At 51.4% G+C, this 16,513-nt stretch overlaps 1 protein-coding gene and 1 non-coding gene across 4 annotated transcripts; one reads left to right on the forward strand and one right to left on the reverse strand.

The window, feature by feature from the left end:
- Positions 1–4,644: 4,644 nt before the first annotated feature.
- On the reverse strand, positions 4,645–9,066 carry TMEM53 (transmembrane protein 53). 3 transcript variants are annotated; one of them, XM_014278552.3, is made up of 3 exons: positions 9,048–9,066; positions 8,264–8,376; positions 4,645–6,379 (listed from the first exon to the last, which is right to left on the reverse strand). In XM_014278552.3, the coding sequence occupies exon 3, from the start codon at positions 6,341–6,343 to the stop codon at positions 5,717–5,719; it is 627 nt and encodes a 208-aa protein (XP_014134027.1). In that variant the 5' UTR covers positions 6,344–6,379; positions 8,264–8,376; positions 9,048–9,066; the 3' UTR covers positions 4,645–5,716. The 3 variants fall into 3 exon arrangements, with proteins under 3 accessions (XP_014134027.1, XP_055581216.1, XP_027658462.1); XM_055725241.1 differs by having other exon boundaries at positions 8,970–9,064; XM_027802661.2 differs by lacking the exon at positions 9,048–9,066 and adding an exon at positions 6,883–7,036.
- A 6,777-nt stretch (positions 9,067–15,843) lies between these two features.
- On the forward strand, positions 15,844–15,958 carry LOC129737239 (U5 spliceosomal RNA). Its single transcript, XR_008734842.1, has one exon. It is a non-coding gene; the product is annotated as a U5 spliceosomal RNA (small nuclear RNA).
- Positions 15,959–16,513: the final 555 nt, after the last annotated feature.

Below are 16,513 nucleotides of genomic sequence, written 5' to 3' on the forward strand. Positions count from 1 at the left end.
AGGGCTGGCGCCGACACTTTTGGTTTACAAACATTTTGCAGACGGGTCAATGGGGTGTTTTCAAACCCCTCCCCATGGCAGCATCCCCCAGGGATGGGGCAAGGGGGGTCCTCAGGCTGGGGAGCGGGCAGCAGGGGTGCTAGTGACCTCTTTCCATCTACAGTGGCAAGGATGGGGAGAGGGGTGGATTTGGCCACCTTTTTGGCTGGATGCAATAGAGCATCTCAGCCATTCTCCAGCCTGCTTTCAGCCCAGCGGAGGAGGCCTGAGGCCAGGGTGAGGGGCAGGAACCCTCCCTCCCTTCCCCTCCACCCACCCCGCAGCAGGCTGCTAATATTTTATTTAAAATATCTTTAGGAAGCGGAGGACCATGATGTATCGGATGTATTGAGAAAATGCTAATGTGTAATAGCGTGTGTCAGGGGCCTCGTTCATCACCCCGCGCCGCCTTCTGGGGGATCCATATCTAATTAACAGTAATGAATGAGGGAGCCCACCTAATGACAGCCTGCCAGTTTGTTATGGAAATGAGGCAATCCCATTAGGCAAAACACTTAATTAAACAAACTGCTCGGAGTGGAGGCCAGAGCAGGATGGGCACAGGCCCTTTGGGGGAGCAGGGGGCCCTGGTATCCAGCCCCCCACATGCCAGCTGGGGGGCACAGAGGCTGCCACAGCTCCATAGGGCTGGGTGCCCATGGTCAGCCCCAGCAGCACCGGGCTGGGGGTGCCGAGGGGGACCCACTGCGGCGGGTCCCGGCCGGCGGGAGGGCAGCAGGGCAGCTCACATCCCCCTCTCATCTCTCCAGCACGTCGCCGGGCGCAGAGGCAGCGGAGGCCAAACACAGATTTCCAATGAAACGTGTGTACTTGGCTCCTGCTCTATTGACACTGAAGCAAGAAGGGCTCAAGGTTAATTCCTTATCAATACCCTATTGTCAGCTCATTCATCACCCGGGGAGGGCAGGGGCTGCCCAAGCTCTCCCTGCCCCAGCCCCCATGGGTTTGGGAGGGTGACCGAAGGATGCCGTGCCTCTGCCCACCCCAGCCCTTCTCTTGCAGCCCATCTCCAGCCAGCAGTACTGGCGTGGGCTTGCAGCCATGTGAGGATGCAGAGACAAGGGGATGGGGGCTCAAGTTCAAAGGCCAGGGGATGGAGGGATGCCAGGCAGGCAGAGCAAGCAGCTGCCCGGTGGGTGAGCCCCTGCCTCCTTCACCTGTGCCCCAGACTGGATGCAGGAGCCGTGCATAGGGCATGCTGGTAGGGTGCAGGGCGGGGGGGAAGGTGTCAGTGGCTGTGACCCCCATTTGTGCCGTCCTGTTTCCTAAGTGCCCCCCAAGCCCCCAGGCCTGTGTGCTAGGGGGTCCTGCCAGCCTTTCCGGAGGGCAGCACTAAGCCCAGCTCCCTCCCCAGGCCCGGGGGCTGCAGGGAACACAAGGGAGCTCCACAGTCCCAGTTTTGGGGGGTTCTAGAAGTTGGACCAGGGTCTGTCTAACCACAATATGGCACAGATTTGCTTAAAAATAGCTAGCCCGCTCTGGGTGACGGAGAGGGAAGTGGTGCAACCTGGCCTGCTGATGCTGGGAAGGCAGTAAAGCTATTCATGACGTTGGGCTTTTGGTTTTAACATTCAGTTAAAGCTGAGAAATAGGATCTAGTACAACTTGCAGGGGCAGAGAGCTCTAGGGCTGGATGCGGTTCCGTATTAACTCACGGTCTCTGCTTCTTGTCGTCGGAGTCCGTTCTCGCTGGTCTCTTTCCTTGCCTCGAGAGGGGACGTTTAGCGGGGGATGCTCTCAGGCACGCAGAAGCGCTGGGCTGAGCCGCGCTGTTGGGGGTCTTCTCCAGGACCTGCTGTGCTCCTCTCCCGAACCAGAAGGCTCTCCATGCAGGGAAGAGGGGCCTGCTGCCACCTCGTGGAGCCCTGCTCCGAGCGGCCCTCGCCGGCTCCCTCCATCACCCCACGGGGCGGTGATGTACGTACACCTGCCACGTCCCCACGCGTACAAAGGTAGGACCTCAGCCCGCACACAACCTGCTGCCCCAGCACACAAAAGACAACAGCTGACTTGTTTTAAAACACTCTTACTAGGTGTGGGCACAGGTCAGTCTTCACCCAGGGTCCTGGTTGGAATTACCGGTGCTGTAAGGTGCCGCCCCAGCTCCGAAACGTGACCCCTGGCTGTGCTGGACCACGGCCCTGCTCTGCCCAGGTCCCTCCCCCAGTGCTGCGGGGCACCCTCCCACGGCCCGGCAGCAGCAGCTCAGCACCCTCCAGCGCAGGCACACAACCGCTCTGACCACTAAGTAGCTTTTTTTCTTTTTCAAAACCTTCCCGTAACACCACCGCTGCCTGGGGAGAGAAGGCAGCACAGGGGAGTGAGCCAGCAGACAGCTCCCTCATGGGAAACACTCACAAACAGCTTTTGTTGCTGAGGAAAGGTTCGTTTGTGCTCTTGCAAAATGCACCTGGCTGGGAAACGCCCAACAGCAGCAGCTGGCCCCTGGGCATCCTCCTCTCCCACCATCGCTGGTGATTCGCCCACACTGCTCCACCGTCTGTGCTGCAGGGAAATGAGACCGTCGGTGCCACGTCCCGCTCCGAACCCAAAGGCAAGCCCAAGGACACTGCATTTTTCCTCCCAAAGCACAGATCTGCAATACCCCTCCCACGGCTTATCTCAGAGATTTACTTGGATTTGCCACGATATCCCAGCCTTTGGCCTTCAGCGTTCAGGCTGAAGCTCTTTAGGAACACAGGCTGCACCAAACTGTGACAGTTTAGCAAGGATTAAGGGTTTGAGGCTAGGGTTTTTTAAATCCAGTAGTGCTTGGATCAGTTCTTGGCCGTGTGCCTTCGGGCTCCAAGTTATTAACCTTCTGTTTCAAATAACAAGCAACAGAAATAAAGAAGGCAGAAGGAGGTGGAGGGGTGAGTATACATGCTGTACAGGAAAGAAGGCGGCAATATATCACACAATACATTTAACACACTGCTCATAATCATAATTAAAACTTGCTGGGGCACGGAAAACGGAACTCGCCCACAAGATTGGCACTGATGACTTCCTCTGTAAACCACAGGCTTCCTTGAGATCCCCCTGCCCTTAGAGAGGTGTGTACACAAATGAGCTCTGGATTTCAAGTCAGTTTTGCAGCCCTGGAAATGCCTGTGAGCAGGTTTCCATTTTCGAAGCCCAGGGCACCTCCGACTGCGGAGCGCCAGCAGGCAGCACCTGCTCCCTCCCTGCCGTCCCGTAAAGCGGCGGGGTGGAGCAGAGCTGGACAGAGTTGAGGGAACAGCAATCCCGTGGTGGGGAGCTGAAGGTGGGGATGGAAGGTGTAGCGGACATGTGAGGGTCTTTCCAGAGGGAGCTTCACCATCCCATCGCACGGGGACGGAAGGTTTAGCTCCATCTCCTGCCAGCCATGCTCCGCAACAGCCCGAGTCTTTAAACAGAAATCCAACGCCCACAGCAATAAACAGGAACGGCAGATTCCCAGCTCAGCACAACTGTATTAATTCAGAAGTGTATATTATGGAGTGTTTAACTGTTCTGTAAATACTGAACCTGTAGAAACCAGCATGAGAGCAAGCACTAGTTAAATAACCTTTATCACCTCTGCTCCCTAAGAGTTTTCAGTGCCACAAACAGGCTGGATGCTCAGAAGACAGCCCATCTCTCCGGGAAGGCAGGCAAACAGATCACAGCTCGGGAGTTACAGCACCGACAGCACAAACCAGGGGCCTGCTTTAAAAAGCTAAGAGATCTCTGATGGGCTTTCTGGGGATAGGGAACCATGACTGGATTTTATAGGTCCAAACCCTAGGAACAAGAATTTCTTCATGAAAAGCAGCAGGCTGAAGGCTATCTTACTGCAGTGTAGCCCTCAGCTTACCTTCACACTGGAAGCTGAAACTGGGATCACACCTACAGAACACTGGACCCCAAGAAACAAGTGCTCCTGTGCCTGGAGCCAGTTTTCACTTTAAAAAAAAAACCTGAAGACAAACCAGGCCATCAGCTCTTTTCCCATTAATTCTCACCTACCCTATACACCCCAGTCCACCCTTTAAAACTATGCCCAACATGGGGTTACTCTTTGCTTTAAGTAAGCTTTGTCACATTAGCCTGCTAAAAACATTTGTGCCAGCCACTGACCACAACTCACCCTGTGCTTCCACCGTGAGGTGTTATGGTTCTTGTTTTATACTTACGAATTATTTTAGTGCTTCCCATGAGACCTCCCTCTCTCCGTTTCAATTCAGAACAGCAAATGATTTGTCACTGTGGATGACAGCACCCCAAGGATGGGCAGGACAAGCACAGCAGACCAGAGGCAGCAAACATCTGTAAAAATCCTCGTGTTTTTTATGTTCTTCCTTCTCAAGGGCAGTCCTCTGTTCAAACAGGCCCATATCACAGCCCTCCAGAGCCTGTTCCCAGCAATCTTTGGCTGGGAATTTGATGCTGGTTAATACTGTCCACCACATTACTAAGAAGCTTGCAATACTGTGACACAACATAAACATATTTGCAAGCTCGCCTCTGTCTTTACCCCGACTTCTCCCCCAAATAAACAACAAAACCCAAAACCAAACATGGCTGACACGCAGTGCAATAAACTACTTTTTCACTAGGTGGAAGGAATTAGTTTCTTGTATTACTAGTATGCGCTGCACAGGCAGCAAAGACTGATCATCTGAAGAGAACACTGGGGGAAAAACATTGAATTTCATGGTCATTTGTGGGCTGGAAGTGATTTAAGAAACATCCAGTATGAATCATAGCTCCAAGAGACAGTTTCATTTTTCTCTGCAGTTGCACCTTTCTGTTTCCGAGGTCTTTTGGGTTACAGCTGTGCCAGTTTCCCTGTATTTCCAGATGCACAATACAGGCTGCTCAAAGACACACAGTAATATATGAGCAATTCTCCAGGAAAGCAAAACTGCTCGGGAGAACACACAATAGACTGGAGGGAAGAGAAACAAAACAAGACACATTCAAAAAGGTTAACTTAACTCTTTTGGTTGAAGAACACAGAAGTTACCACAAATATTTGAGCTCCCACCAAGGATCAGAGCTTTGACTGCTTGCTCTATCTCAGCTACTTAAAGGAATCAGATGACAGTCTGCTCATACTGCCCTATATACACTTTTTCCAGGTCTTACACTTGATTTCTGGGCCTGATCTCCAGCAAGGAGTATAACAAGATCTGGGATACAACAAGAGAAAAGTCCTGCAGAGCTGCTTCTGTTTGCTCACTGCAACATAAAAGAAATGGCGGAGAGGAAAAAAACAGCAGACGTGAAAGAGCTATATTGTAAAATCAGTACAAGGCAACAGAACACGCACATTGGACATCAGGGACAACTAAACATGGAAAGCAGAGAACAGGAGACAGAAAGAAAGAGGTAACACTCTGTGTGAAATTCTTGGCTGACACACCTTGATAATGTACATCGACGTCAACCATGCTAGGATTTTACCTTCAGTACTTTAAACTAATCCACATTTACTTTCTGCTATAACGTGGCTGGCCCAAAGGCCAGCCCAGAGGCTTTCAGACTTCCATATGGGGGGCAGCAGGGGGAAGCTAAGAAGTCTCTACTTTCCTCCCTCCAAAGACACAAAGGCAAAGGGGGTGACATTTCCCATACAAGCTGAGCAAAGCAGAGGCAAACACTGCAAACACTGGAGGTCATTATACCACTAACGAGGTGAGCCCCCAACACAGTCAGACAGGAAAGTCATACAGAGGTTGCTGTAATAGGTGGGATATGCTCGCATATGGCTGACATGAGCTGAATCCGAGAAGTCTACAGCTTTCACAGAGACACCAAGCTGCTGCCGGGCATCAGCCATGTGCTTAACTTCGCTGGCCTTGATGATGGCATCAGCTTGGGAATAGAGGTAAAGCTCAGGCCACCGTGAGGGCGCTTTCAGCAGGGCATCGTAATGGCTCTCATGGATGAAGCGGGTCAATGGGTACAGCAAGATCCGCAGTACAACAGCTGTAGTAGCAAAAGTGAATAAGAGGAAATACTTGAGCAGCACATTTGTGGACACCAAGACAGTTGCCAAGGCACGAAGGCCTCCCCTCAAGTTTCTTCTGCCAGGGGCACTATCAAAAACGGTGCCTGCTACTTTGACGTTCTTAAATGGCTTGTGAGTGTGGAGCGCCTCAATGATGTAACGGTACAGCATGACACCACCATTGCTAAAAACATGAAAAAGAACCGGTCTGTTTTCTACACTGTAGTCAAAGAGCAGCTCCAGGAGTCTCTTGGCTGGGGTCTGGAGGGATCTGATGCCAAAGGTCTCAGAGAAGAATATCATCCTCCATGGAGCCGTGTAGCGGATGACGGTACACCCCTAAGAACAGAAAGAGACCCCACAGACATTTAGGCTGTGCTGTAAATTACAAGGAGTAAGGAAGCATCAGTACAAAGAACGTGAAAATTTAGAACAGGTTTCCACCAGAAACCACAGGGCCAGAAGGTGGTCTTTAGTGTCAGTAGTGAGGCACCAATATGAATAGGATTATATTAATCATAACAGCACACAGTACTATGAAAAGGTTTCTGCAGTAGCAGAGGCCTGGACTTGATGACATTTGAGATCCTTTCAAATCTTGTGCTAACTGGCACAGCCCCTGGGGACATTGCCACACAAGTTTTATGAGTCTTAGTCTTCACCCAGGAAGAGAAAACCATTTCCTTGATTCACAAACCTTCAGTATAAGCCATTTTAGTAAGAAGGGCCTTTTCTGCTACACATCTAGTTCATGACATTGAAATAAATGCAAGGAGGAGTTGGAGGAGGAATTTCTTCCTGTCCTTGGGTAGTACTTGTTTGCAGCGGTCTCTAAGACTCACCCACAATCAACACTGACATGATTTTCATGAGCCTTTCTGAAATGCTCCAGCTGTGCAAATGAAGAGCACTGGTTCAGAATGCCCAAACAATTGCCATTACAGCCAAACCCTTACACTTAGGTGCAGCCTGGGAAACAGGATCCTGGAGGAGTTTCTAAACAGAGCAGAAGGAACTGTATTTATGAATACCTTAGGTCTTTTCTATCACCTAAACGCACTGACAAACACAAGGCAAAGTCACCAACACAACCCTCCTGCCCAGAGCTCCCTAAGTAGTGAACAAGAAAGAAGAGGATATCAAGTTCTTAAATCAAAGTCTTCTGTACCATCTTGCAATGGTTGCAGCCACTTCCTTATTAGGGAGCTAATAAAACCCTTTCCCTCCTTTCCCATTTCTATCAATAAAACCCTTTCCCTCCTTTCCCATTCCTATCATCTTTCTGATAGAAGAGTATTTTCAGAGAAGTTGGCATGCTGCCATGTAATGAGCTCCTCATCTGCTCAGCAGCACCTCAGTCATAACAGTCACTTAGTAATTAATTCTTCACCAGAACAAGCCAATTCAGGACTCTTGCACTGGATTACACATTAACAAGTTTATTGTTAAATAAACTTGTTAATGTACAAACTTTGCCACCTATAGCTGAAACAGACTTGGATAAATATAAGATCCTTGTATGGTGACAAAAAAAAAAAAAAAAAAGTCTAATGTCTAACTGGGTCCCCATACTACAAGCTGGGGTCATTCCAGTAAAATACAGTATTAGAAAAGAAAACGTAACTTAGGGAACTAGCAGCCAGACAGACCTCTCTGTTTCAAACACAAGGATTTCCTAGTGAGCAGGTATGACTACCACAGGATGTGTGCTTCACAGACAGGATAAAATAAATTTGGATTACAATATTTAGATGAATCATCTTCAGAGGAAGAAAAAGCCAAAGGAATGACAGGTGTTGACATGTTTTGTCAACCTGGCCTCCCCAAGTCTGTGCTGTGGCCTATTAGCAAGCAGTAAACGCATAATCTTTCCCCCTACATTTACCTGTTTGGAAAGTTTACACAGTTCATGTCACTCCTGAATAATCTCATAACTTTAAAAACCTTAAAATATTCCAGCGATTCACAAAACAGCAGCAACTGTCTCCAAGGAACTATTTTTGTCTCAGCTGCACGCACAGAGATGACATCACCAACTGTTAGATAATGCTGCCTGCACACTGTCAGACAAGGAGCTTTCAATGACAAGAGAACTTGCCACTCAATCCCAATGACTCTTCAGACTGAGAGCGGCTTTAGAGTGATTTCACCAACATGGAGAAAAGAAGCAGTTTCCCAGAGAGTTGTATAATAGTATCATGAAAATATAAATAAGCTACCCACCTTCTGACCGTAGATTGTGCTGTATTTGGCCAGGTATTTGTCCTGGCAGCCTGCCCAACCTAAAAGGATCACCACAGGCTGACCATCTGCGTGCCCCCTCTCTGTACCGCTTCCTGAAACAAATCACAAGATTTAAGATATTTGTCCACCAGTCTACCAGAATCAGAACTTACGGCAACTTGCCTGGTTAATAAAGTTTAAAACTAATGGTGAAGCTGGTATTAGCTTCATTTATTAAGTCTGTTACGAACACTGCCTCGTTCCAGTTTCACTGTGTGGGCGTGCTGAGGAGGACAGCAGTTTCAGTCCCTGCAGCCTCACAAAGCTCTCCGCTGATGCAAAGCCAGCGGTGTGAAGATGGCTACGGGGACAGAGACCCCCTCCTCACACCTCCCGGGCGAGGGGAGGCATCAGAGACTGCTGCCCCCTTCCAGGGGAAAAGGGACGTGTCCCGCCCTGCTCTCCAGAAACTACCAGACACCTGGTAGGGTACAAGTGTCTCCACGGCTCCTTCTCCCCCGACCCTGAGGGGTCCCCCCAGGCCCGGCCCCCCCCACCCTCAGAGGTCCCCCAGGCCCGGTGTCCCCCCCACCCTCAGGGGTCCCACAGGCCCTCCTGTCACAGGGGGCCCGCGGGCCCGCCCCCCCTCCATCCTCGGGGCCCCCCCTCCATCCTCGGGCCCCCCCATGCTCGCTCGCCCCCGCACCGCGGGCCTCCCCCGGCGCCAGCTCCACCGCCGCCTCCAGCCCGCGGACCCCCATCGCCGCGCCCTCCCTCCTCACACCCCACCGCCGCTTCCGCTCTCGCCACCGGAAGCTCCGCCCCCACGCCCCTCCGCAGCCAATAGAAAGGCAGAGCTTCCACCCCGCCCCGCCCCGCTCTCCGGCTCTTCACCTTCCCGCCTCCTACTTCCTTAGCGACGCGCCCTTAGCACCCGGCCCGGGCTGGCCGCCCCGCCCACTGGTGAGGGAAATCGGCCCACCCATTGGGCCGGAGGGTCAAAGGCGGGCCGCGATTGGTTCGGCCGCGGTGTCAGTTATTCTGATGGGAGTCCGCCCCCTCGGGGAAGGTGAGAGGGAGTGAGGGGCTGAGGCGGGCGCTGGGGCGTGGGGGTGGCGTGGGGGGTGTAGGGCCTGGGGCGGTCGGGATGAGGGGAGTTGTAGGGCCTGGAGTGGGGATCGCAGTCAGGGGGGCTGGAGGATAGGGTGGACGTGGGGACTGAGGGGGTTGTTGGTCCTGAGGGAGGCATTTGGGCCAGGGAGACAGACCTGGGGGTGGGCGCTGGGGTCAGGGAGTGCGTGAGGGGCTGTAGGGCCTAAGGTGGGTTTGGGACTGTGGGGGCCCACTGGGCCCGCGGTTGGGCTGGATCAGGCCTGGTGGGATGGTTGTTTCTGGGGTAGGAAATGTTGAGACTGCAGCGGATTAGGGGAGGTAGGGGCCAGGGTGGGTGTAGGGATCAGTGCGGGGCCTGGCTGGGGGTGAGGAGAGTGCAGAGTTAGGTTTGGAGTTTTGGTGAGGAGAGTGCAGAGTTAGGTTTGGAGTTTTGACTGGGTTAACAGTGGGGCTGGGTGGCAGGACATGTGGGTGAGAGAGGGACCAGTGGCACTGTGGGTTGATAGGGGCTGGGTAGAAGGCACTGGGGTACACTGAGGATGGTGCATTGTGTGTGAGGAAGACTGTGGGGGATTTGAGGTCTGCCAGGAGAGGGTGAAACCTGCTAGGGAAGCAGAGGCTCTAAGTTTTGTTTGAAGCTGGGCACAACCTTGATGTTGAAGGTGCAAAGCTAACACCAAATCACTATCACTTTGTCCTTCCGTGAGTCCAAGCCCGTAAGTCCCTGGCACCTCACACTTGGACTGAGGCTGACGCAGCACCAGTTTGCCTTTTGATCTCAATCTGATGATTTAGCAGCACTCTGGATGTAAAGAACTGCTGAATTGCCAGAGCCAGTCCCTAAATCACTTGTGTTTTTCTTGGCAGGAATAAACCACTGCCCTGACCCAGCCTTGTTTTGATTATTAGGTCCAATGGACTGGGGTGGCAGCCCAGCACTATTGAGAGCAGAGTCTGAAGCCAACAAACAGGAGTTATGTGCTGATGCTAGCACTGATAAACAACTCATGCAAGTCATTTAACTTCCCTGTGTCTGTATGTTCCCCTGTATAAAATGGTCATGATAAAAATATTCATATACATTTTCCCGGTACTTTGCAATGCTGGCTCTAAAGGCTACTATGTCAGCAGATGCTCTTATTGTAGCAGCCAGGGACAGATACCACTGTATTCTCAGAAGCCTCACATGATCATTGTTTCAAACTCTTCTTTTTTTTTGCCGTTGATTCATATGCAAGCCCTTTGTATAACTAAAATCCTCACGTCCAAAGGCTAGTGCTGGTATTTCTGAATAGTGGGGGGTTACTGCAGCTTTATAATAAAAATAGGATAGCATTACACCACCAGCACCTTAAACATAAATATGGAAACGTTAATTTAGAATCAATTTTGGGATGTTTCAGACTGTAAAGTTCTTTTAACTAGATCTCTGTTGAGGACAGAGGAGCACTTTATGGGACTGTAAATTTCATGCAAACAGTCTCTGTGAAATAGAGATTCCCCCTACACACTAGCTGTTCTTTCAATATCAATCATATGCCTTGCAAGTAATGTTTCACAAATATTCTGTAAATCACAGGAAAATGCTAGCAATAATGTGAAATATGACTTTCACTTGACTGTTTCACCAGAGGCCCCTAACAGGCCATTCTCCTGTCAGCACTAACATTTGTTATGGCTAATAACATTTTCAATCACAACTATTTTGGGAAAATGGATTTATTTTAAACCTGCTTCCCCACAAAGGAGATCCTGAAAATGCCCTGCCAAGGACACAGACTCCTTATACAGTACAGACCGTTAACTCCCCAGTGAAATTTCATCTCATCTTAATTCTCAAACGTTGTTTCCTAGCCAGCTTTTTGAAGACTTTGTTTGTTTGTTTTCAGATACTGAGGTACATCTTCACCTCTTGGTCATTGTTTTCAGTCTGGTTCAGATAATAGCAACAGAAAGTTATTTTTGAGCAGGTATCTTGGGGATATTCTGGAACTGATTTGGAATTTTGCTCCAGATTCTAGGAAAAAAGGCTTAAGAACTTTGTAGATAGGAAATTGATAATCTTAGCAACTTGTATTATATTGAAATAAACTTCTTATTCTGAAACCCAAAGATTTTTATGTCATTTTAACTTCTCTTAAACAACACTTTAAATAAAACCTGAAATTGTGCTTTTCTGATGTAGGAAGTCCAAGAACTATATTAGACAAGGCGTGAATTCCTTTCTTATCTTCAGACACATTTATACAGCTTGGTGGAGAGCAACGCACCTGTGTTAATGCAGCTGTCTGTGACCTTGTCGCTCTGTCTGCATCTGTGTATATACACAGGTACTGATGTTTAACTGTGTGGCTCCTAGAGATAGGTCAGTGTCCTAAAGCCAAAGGCATACATGTCAGTGGAATTCTCACCTACCTGAATGAATGGAGAGCATAATCCTCTGACATTTCATCCCCTTACTAAGCACACCTTCACATTTTTCAAGCTGGAATACTGAGCCAAAAGTGTGCCAAAGAAATCTGGCAAAATATGGATTGCTTTCTTTAACACCTGTGTGAAGGGATGGAAGGAAATGCAGGCAAGGGATGTTTCTGGAGCTTCTGTCTTCTTGCTTATTAGTTCTTATCATTTCAGGTTTTCTTAGATTGTTTTAAAACATTCCGTAGAAATTAGATAAGAAAAAAACAGAGCAAATGTCTGTCATACCAAAGGGTCCCAAAGCGCTCTCCCACTGCCAAGGCCAAGCACATCTTCCTGGAGTGAATATGGGCCCAGTCCAAACGACTGTCGCTCCATCACGTGAGGGAGGACATGCTGTACTGCTGTGCTAACAGGCATTTACAGCCCCCTTGACCCTGTCACTCCCCATAAATCCATACCTATTTGTGCTCTCATTTCACCCTATTTATTCTCTGGCAGGTCAGATATGAGATGCAGTGTTCATATCATGAGGCTAGCGAGAAACCAAGACTGGGGTAATGGGTAACATTAAAATGACTTTATTAACAGAGCAGAGAAGAGGGCTCCTGTGGTGAAGCCACCTGCCTTGGAAAAGAATGTCAAGTCTGTCGCAGATTCATTGTGCAGCTTCAGACATACCGGGAGCAATCCTTTTGCCCCAGTTTCCTATCTATGAAATAAGTATAAAGGAAAATGAGATTAAATTAATGTCTAGTAAGTGCTTTAATATTATTTGCCAGACATTTTAAATGTGATTCTGGTGGTTAATTCCTTAGTACAGGCTTTTTCTAGCTTCAAAGCCCTTTTTTAACTTCTTTCTCACTTTTGTCTAGGCAGAACAGATCATGACCTCTGTTAAAGAGCAGGAAGCCATCGGAAAGCTCATGGTTTCCTTGCAGAAATGGGATAGTGCCCACAAAGTTGCTCGAAGGTGCATCCTGGACAACTTCATTAAAAGCAATGATGGCAAGACAGAACCAGAGCTGGAGCTGGAGCTCTCCCAGGGAGCCGGCTTATTTCTGGCTCGCCTAACAGCATGGCTCAGGATGACGTATCTGTTTCCTTGGACAATTGGAGATGGCATGTGGTAGTGAGATGGAGAGGAGGAGAAAGTTCTTTACTGAAATTTTGTTTAAAGAATAAGCTTCTATATGGAGACATCCATATCCAACCGTGTTCTGCAGGGTTAAAAAAACCACTGGCAATCTAAAGATGGAAGTGAAGGGAAAGCCACGTAACCTGTCTCACAGGGACCTAGAACTGATGTTTTTTCTCATATCGGGATGAGCGTGCTGCCTCTCTGCCTGTGAGAGGAAGGTCCATGCTCTCTCCCAGTTCAGACCTCCACATAGTCAAAGGCAGCCTGGGGAGCACCACGATGGTCTGTAAATCTCTCCTTAGCCTTGACAAACAACTACACTTACAGCACATGCCTTGACAAGCTGCTGAAGTCCATTGGCATCCTCCTATCTGCTGCAAGTGGGTGAGTATAGAATGTCACTCTGTGAAAGGTGCCACGGGAAAGGCACACAAGGGTGAGGGGGTGACTACATAAAGTAACAAGTCCTTGGGCATCTTTTGGGAAGGCTGTGTGAGCATTTCAGGCAAGACAGGCCCCAGTGAGGCTTGTGGTAGGAATTTCAAATGCTCTCAAAACCAAATCCACTGCTTGTGCATTTCTCCAGAGCTACCAGGTCACGATGTGGAAAGAGTGTGGTGAGAGTCTGAGTGAGGCAACAAGGCTTTCTGTGCCTGTGGTTCAATATCTGAAATAAGCACAGAGTAAAACAGGAGCTGGTGACCTGCTGGCAGCAAAGCGTGCTGCTGGCGAGCATCTGCCTTTGCACTCTAGGGTGAGCCTCCTTGTGTTTACTGCCCGGGCACAGGATACCCACTGCAGCGAGGCCAGAGATGATAGTTCCCTGGAGCACAGCATGCTGACAGAGGAAGACGGGCTCCAAGGCAGATGACACTTTGGCTTTGTTCCCCCTATCCTTGCAGGTGCAGATATCTTATTGAATTTCTGGAGCCTGGAGGTATCTTGATTCTCCTGGAAGTACTAGGGCTGAACCACCTGAAAGAAGAGAACAAAAGGGAGTCTCTAAAGCTGCTGCAGCTTGTTGCAGACGCTGGCAGGAAGTATAAGGAGCTCATTTGTGAAAGCTATGGTAGGCAGCATGTCCATCTGTGCTTTTTCCTAATTCAGGCAAGGATGTTCTCCCTGACCTCTGGCCCCCGGGGCTGCTTGCCACGCTGAGCCACTCCCTTCCCTCCACCTGCTGGACAGCAGATTGCCACGGTGTTTCTCTGGCTGGAAGGAGTTCAGAGTCTCGGCTATTGTTGAGCAGTTGCATTTCATCCCCTCTCTCAGTTTTTAATGAGCTCGCTTTCTTTACAGTCATTTCTTTTGATGTGATATTGCTGTCCCGCTGGTTGCAACTGCTCTGGTTAAAACATTTTCCATTCTTACCTGCAGTGTTCACCTACTGCAAACTTTTCCAGACTTCCTCTCTGGGGGTGGAAGGAGCTTGTGGCTTGTATCTTTTGAAAGAACATTGCAACAGGTTTTTTTCCTGTTTTTTCTCCTGGGCAGTGGAAGCCAAACCCCATTAGTTGTTCTGTAGTTTGGATTATGTTGTCAGATGCTATGGGGTGATACCTGCCATCACAGCTCCAAGAGAGACGAAGTGGCAGGATCAGCAGAGGGATCCTTAGCACTGTTGGCATCCCAGTGTCAGACTCTGCATGTCTACCTGCAGAAGGGCTTTGGCCACCTACTCCAGCTGTGAATTTTGCCAAATGGTTTTCTAGTTGGTGGTGTGGCTCCTGACAAGGACAAGGAACTTTTTTGCTGGCTTCTGTTCGAGCCACACTTTAAGTGGGATCTGGTACTGGGTTTTCTCAGGGATGACAGTGAAACAGCTGAGATGGGTGACCCAGACTCATCCAGGCACATGAGTTGTTGTGTCTTTCTCTGCACAGGGGTGCGATCCCTCGCCAAGTTCTTGGCCACTTCCAGCTCAGCAGAGGCTCAAGAAGATATGCAGATTCTGCTGGACCCTTCAGACCATGGCAATCCCAAGTACCAGAACCAAGTCTACAAAGGCCTCCTTGCTGTGCTGCTGCATGTCACCACCCCCCCCACCACCCCCACCCCCACCCCCCACCCCCCACCCCCCCCCCCCCGAGCCCAGCAGCTGGCCCTGCAGACGCTGGGGGCCATGCAGGTAGGCAGCGTGCCTCCCTGGGGGCGAAGGGCAGCGTTAGCTTCTGTGTCCGTCCTTCCTGCCCTGACAGGAGCTGCGCCAGTCTCCTTGGCATTGCAAGCTGCACTGGGCAGCTCCAGTACTTGGAAGAGGACAGCCTGGAGTACTGTGTGAAGACTGTCCCTGTCACTCTGTCCTTTTCCCCCCAGGACGTGGTGGGAGAGGCGCCATCCCTCCTGGTGGAGCCCGTGCTGGGCACGCTGTGCTCCATGAACCTGGAGGTCCAGCACGAAGATAGGTAGGATCCCTCCAGCCACCCTGCGCCGTGCCCAAGGGGGTCTCCAGGAGGCTGGGGCTGGGCATCTCCGGGCAAGTGTGGCAGAGGTGTGGGGAAGGGCGGTGCAGGCGGAGGGCAGAGGACAGGAGGCCTCGGTCCGTGCAGCTCCGGGACCAGCGGCGGGGCCGGACGGACGCAGCAACCCCAGAGGCAGAACTCCTGCTGGGCTACAGCCCTGCACAGCGCTGCAGGCCCACGGTGGCTCATTAGCATGGTGCTCATTAGTATGCGCCTTATTTGCATACCCAGGGTGCACCACGGGCTGGCGGCGCAGTACCGGTAAAGCTGTCCGCCGCTGCTGCAGCTCCCGCGGGGCCGCTCGGGTCCGGGCGCGGGGCCGTACCGGTGTGCGCCGCCTGGGGCCCAGCCGGCGCGGCGGGGGATCGAGCTGGGGGCGGCGGGGGTCGCCGTGATCTGTGGAGCGACATCCGGGGGTGGGTACATGTGCGGGGGCCCTAGCAGCTATACTCTGGTTTCTCTTCAAATCGTATAAATCTTTCGCCTTTTACTAAAGATTTCCGTGGAGGGGAACAAGCACGAGTGTCAGGGAATTTTTTGAGGCTCCACTTCGGTGGAGCTGTCTCTGCGCTAGTGAAAGACAGAACGAATAAACCGGGAAGTATTGTAACGGGGAGTGGCGGTCGGTGGGCGAGGTGACACCTACGCCAGGGCCGTCAGCTTCCCGCAGCGCTGAGCCGCTGCTCGGGCCCTTCCGCGCCGCGGCCGCCCCGTTCCCGTTGCCTGCTCAAATGATGAGCGGGTGACCAGGTGGGAGCTCGGGTGGGCCCTTCTCCAGCCCCGGGCGGTGCGGCGGGGCCGCTGCCTGCCGGCGGCTCGGGCCCCGGAACGACCAGTTAGCTGGGGACCTGTTCTGGTGCGACGGGCCGGCTCCGCAGCGCTGTCCGGCCGTTCCGGCGCTGTTGGCCCCGCGGGGCTCTCGGGCAGGCCCAGTCGGTACCGCTCGGGGCCCAGCCGCGCCCCGCCCTCGCCGCCGAGCTCCGCTCCGTGGCGGCCGAAGCGGCGGTGGGGGCGGCCGGTGGCCTCCCCCGGAGCCGATTTTTGGCCTCTGCGCGGCGCTGCCCGCGGGGACGATACGACCCAACCCGGGTGCAACACGGTCCTTCCCGCTTCGGC

Source organism: Falco cherrug, chromosome 12 (assembly GCF_023634085.1).
Source record: "Falco cherrug isolate bFalChe1 chromosome 12, bFalChe1.pri, whole genome shotgun sequence".
In the NCBI taxonomy this organism is placed as follows: Eukaryota; Metazoa; Chordata; class Aves; order Falconiformes; family Falconidae; genus Falco; species Falco cherrug.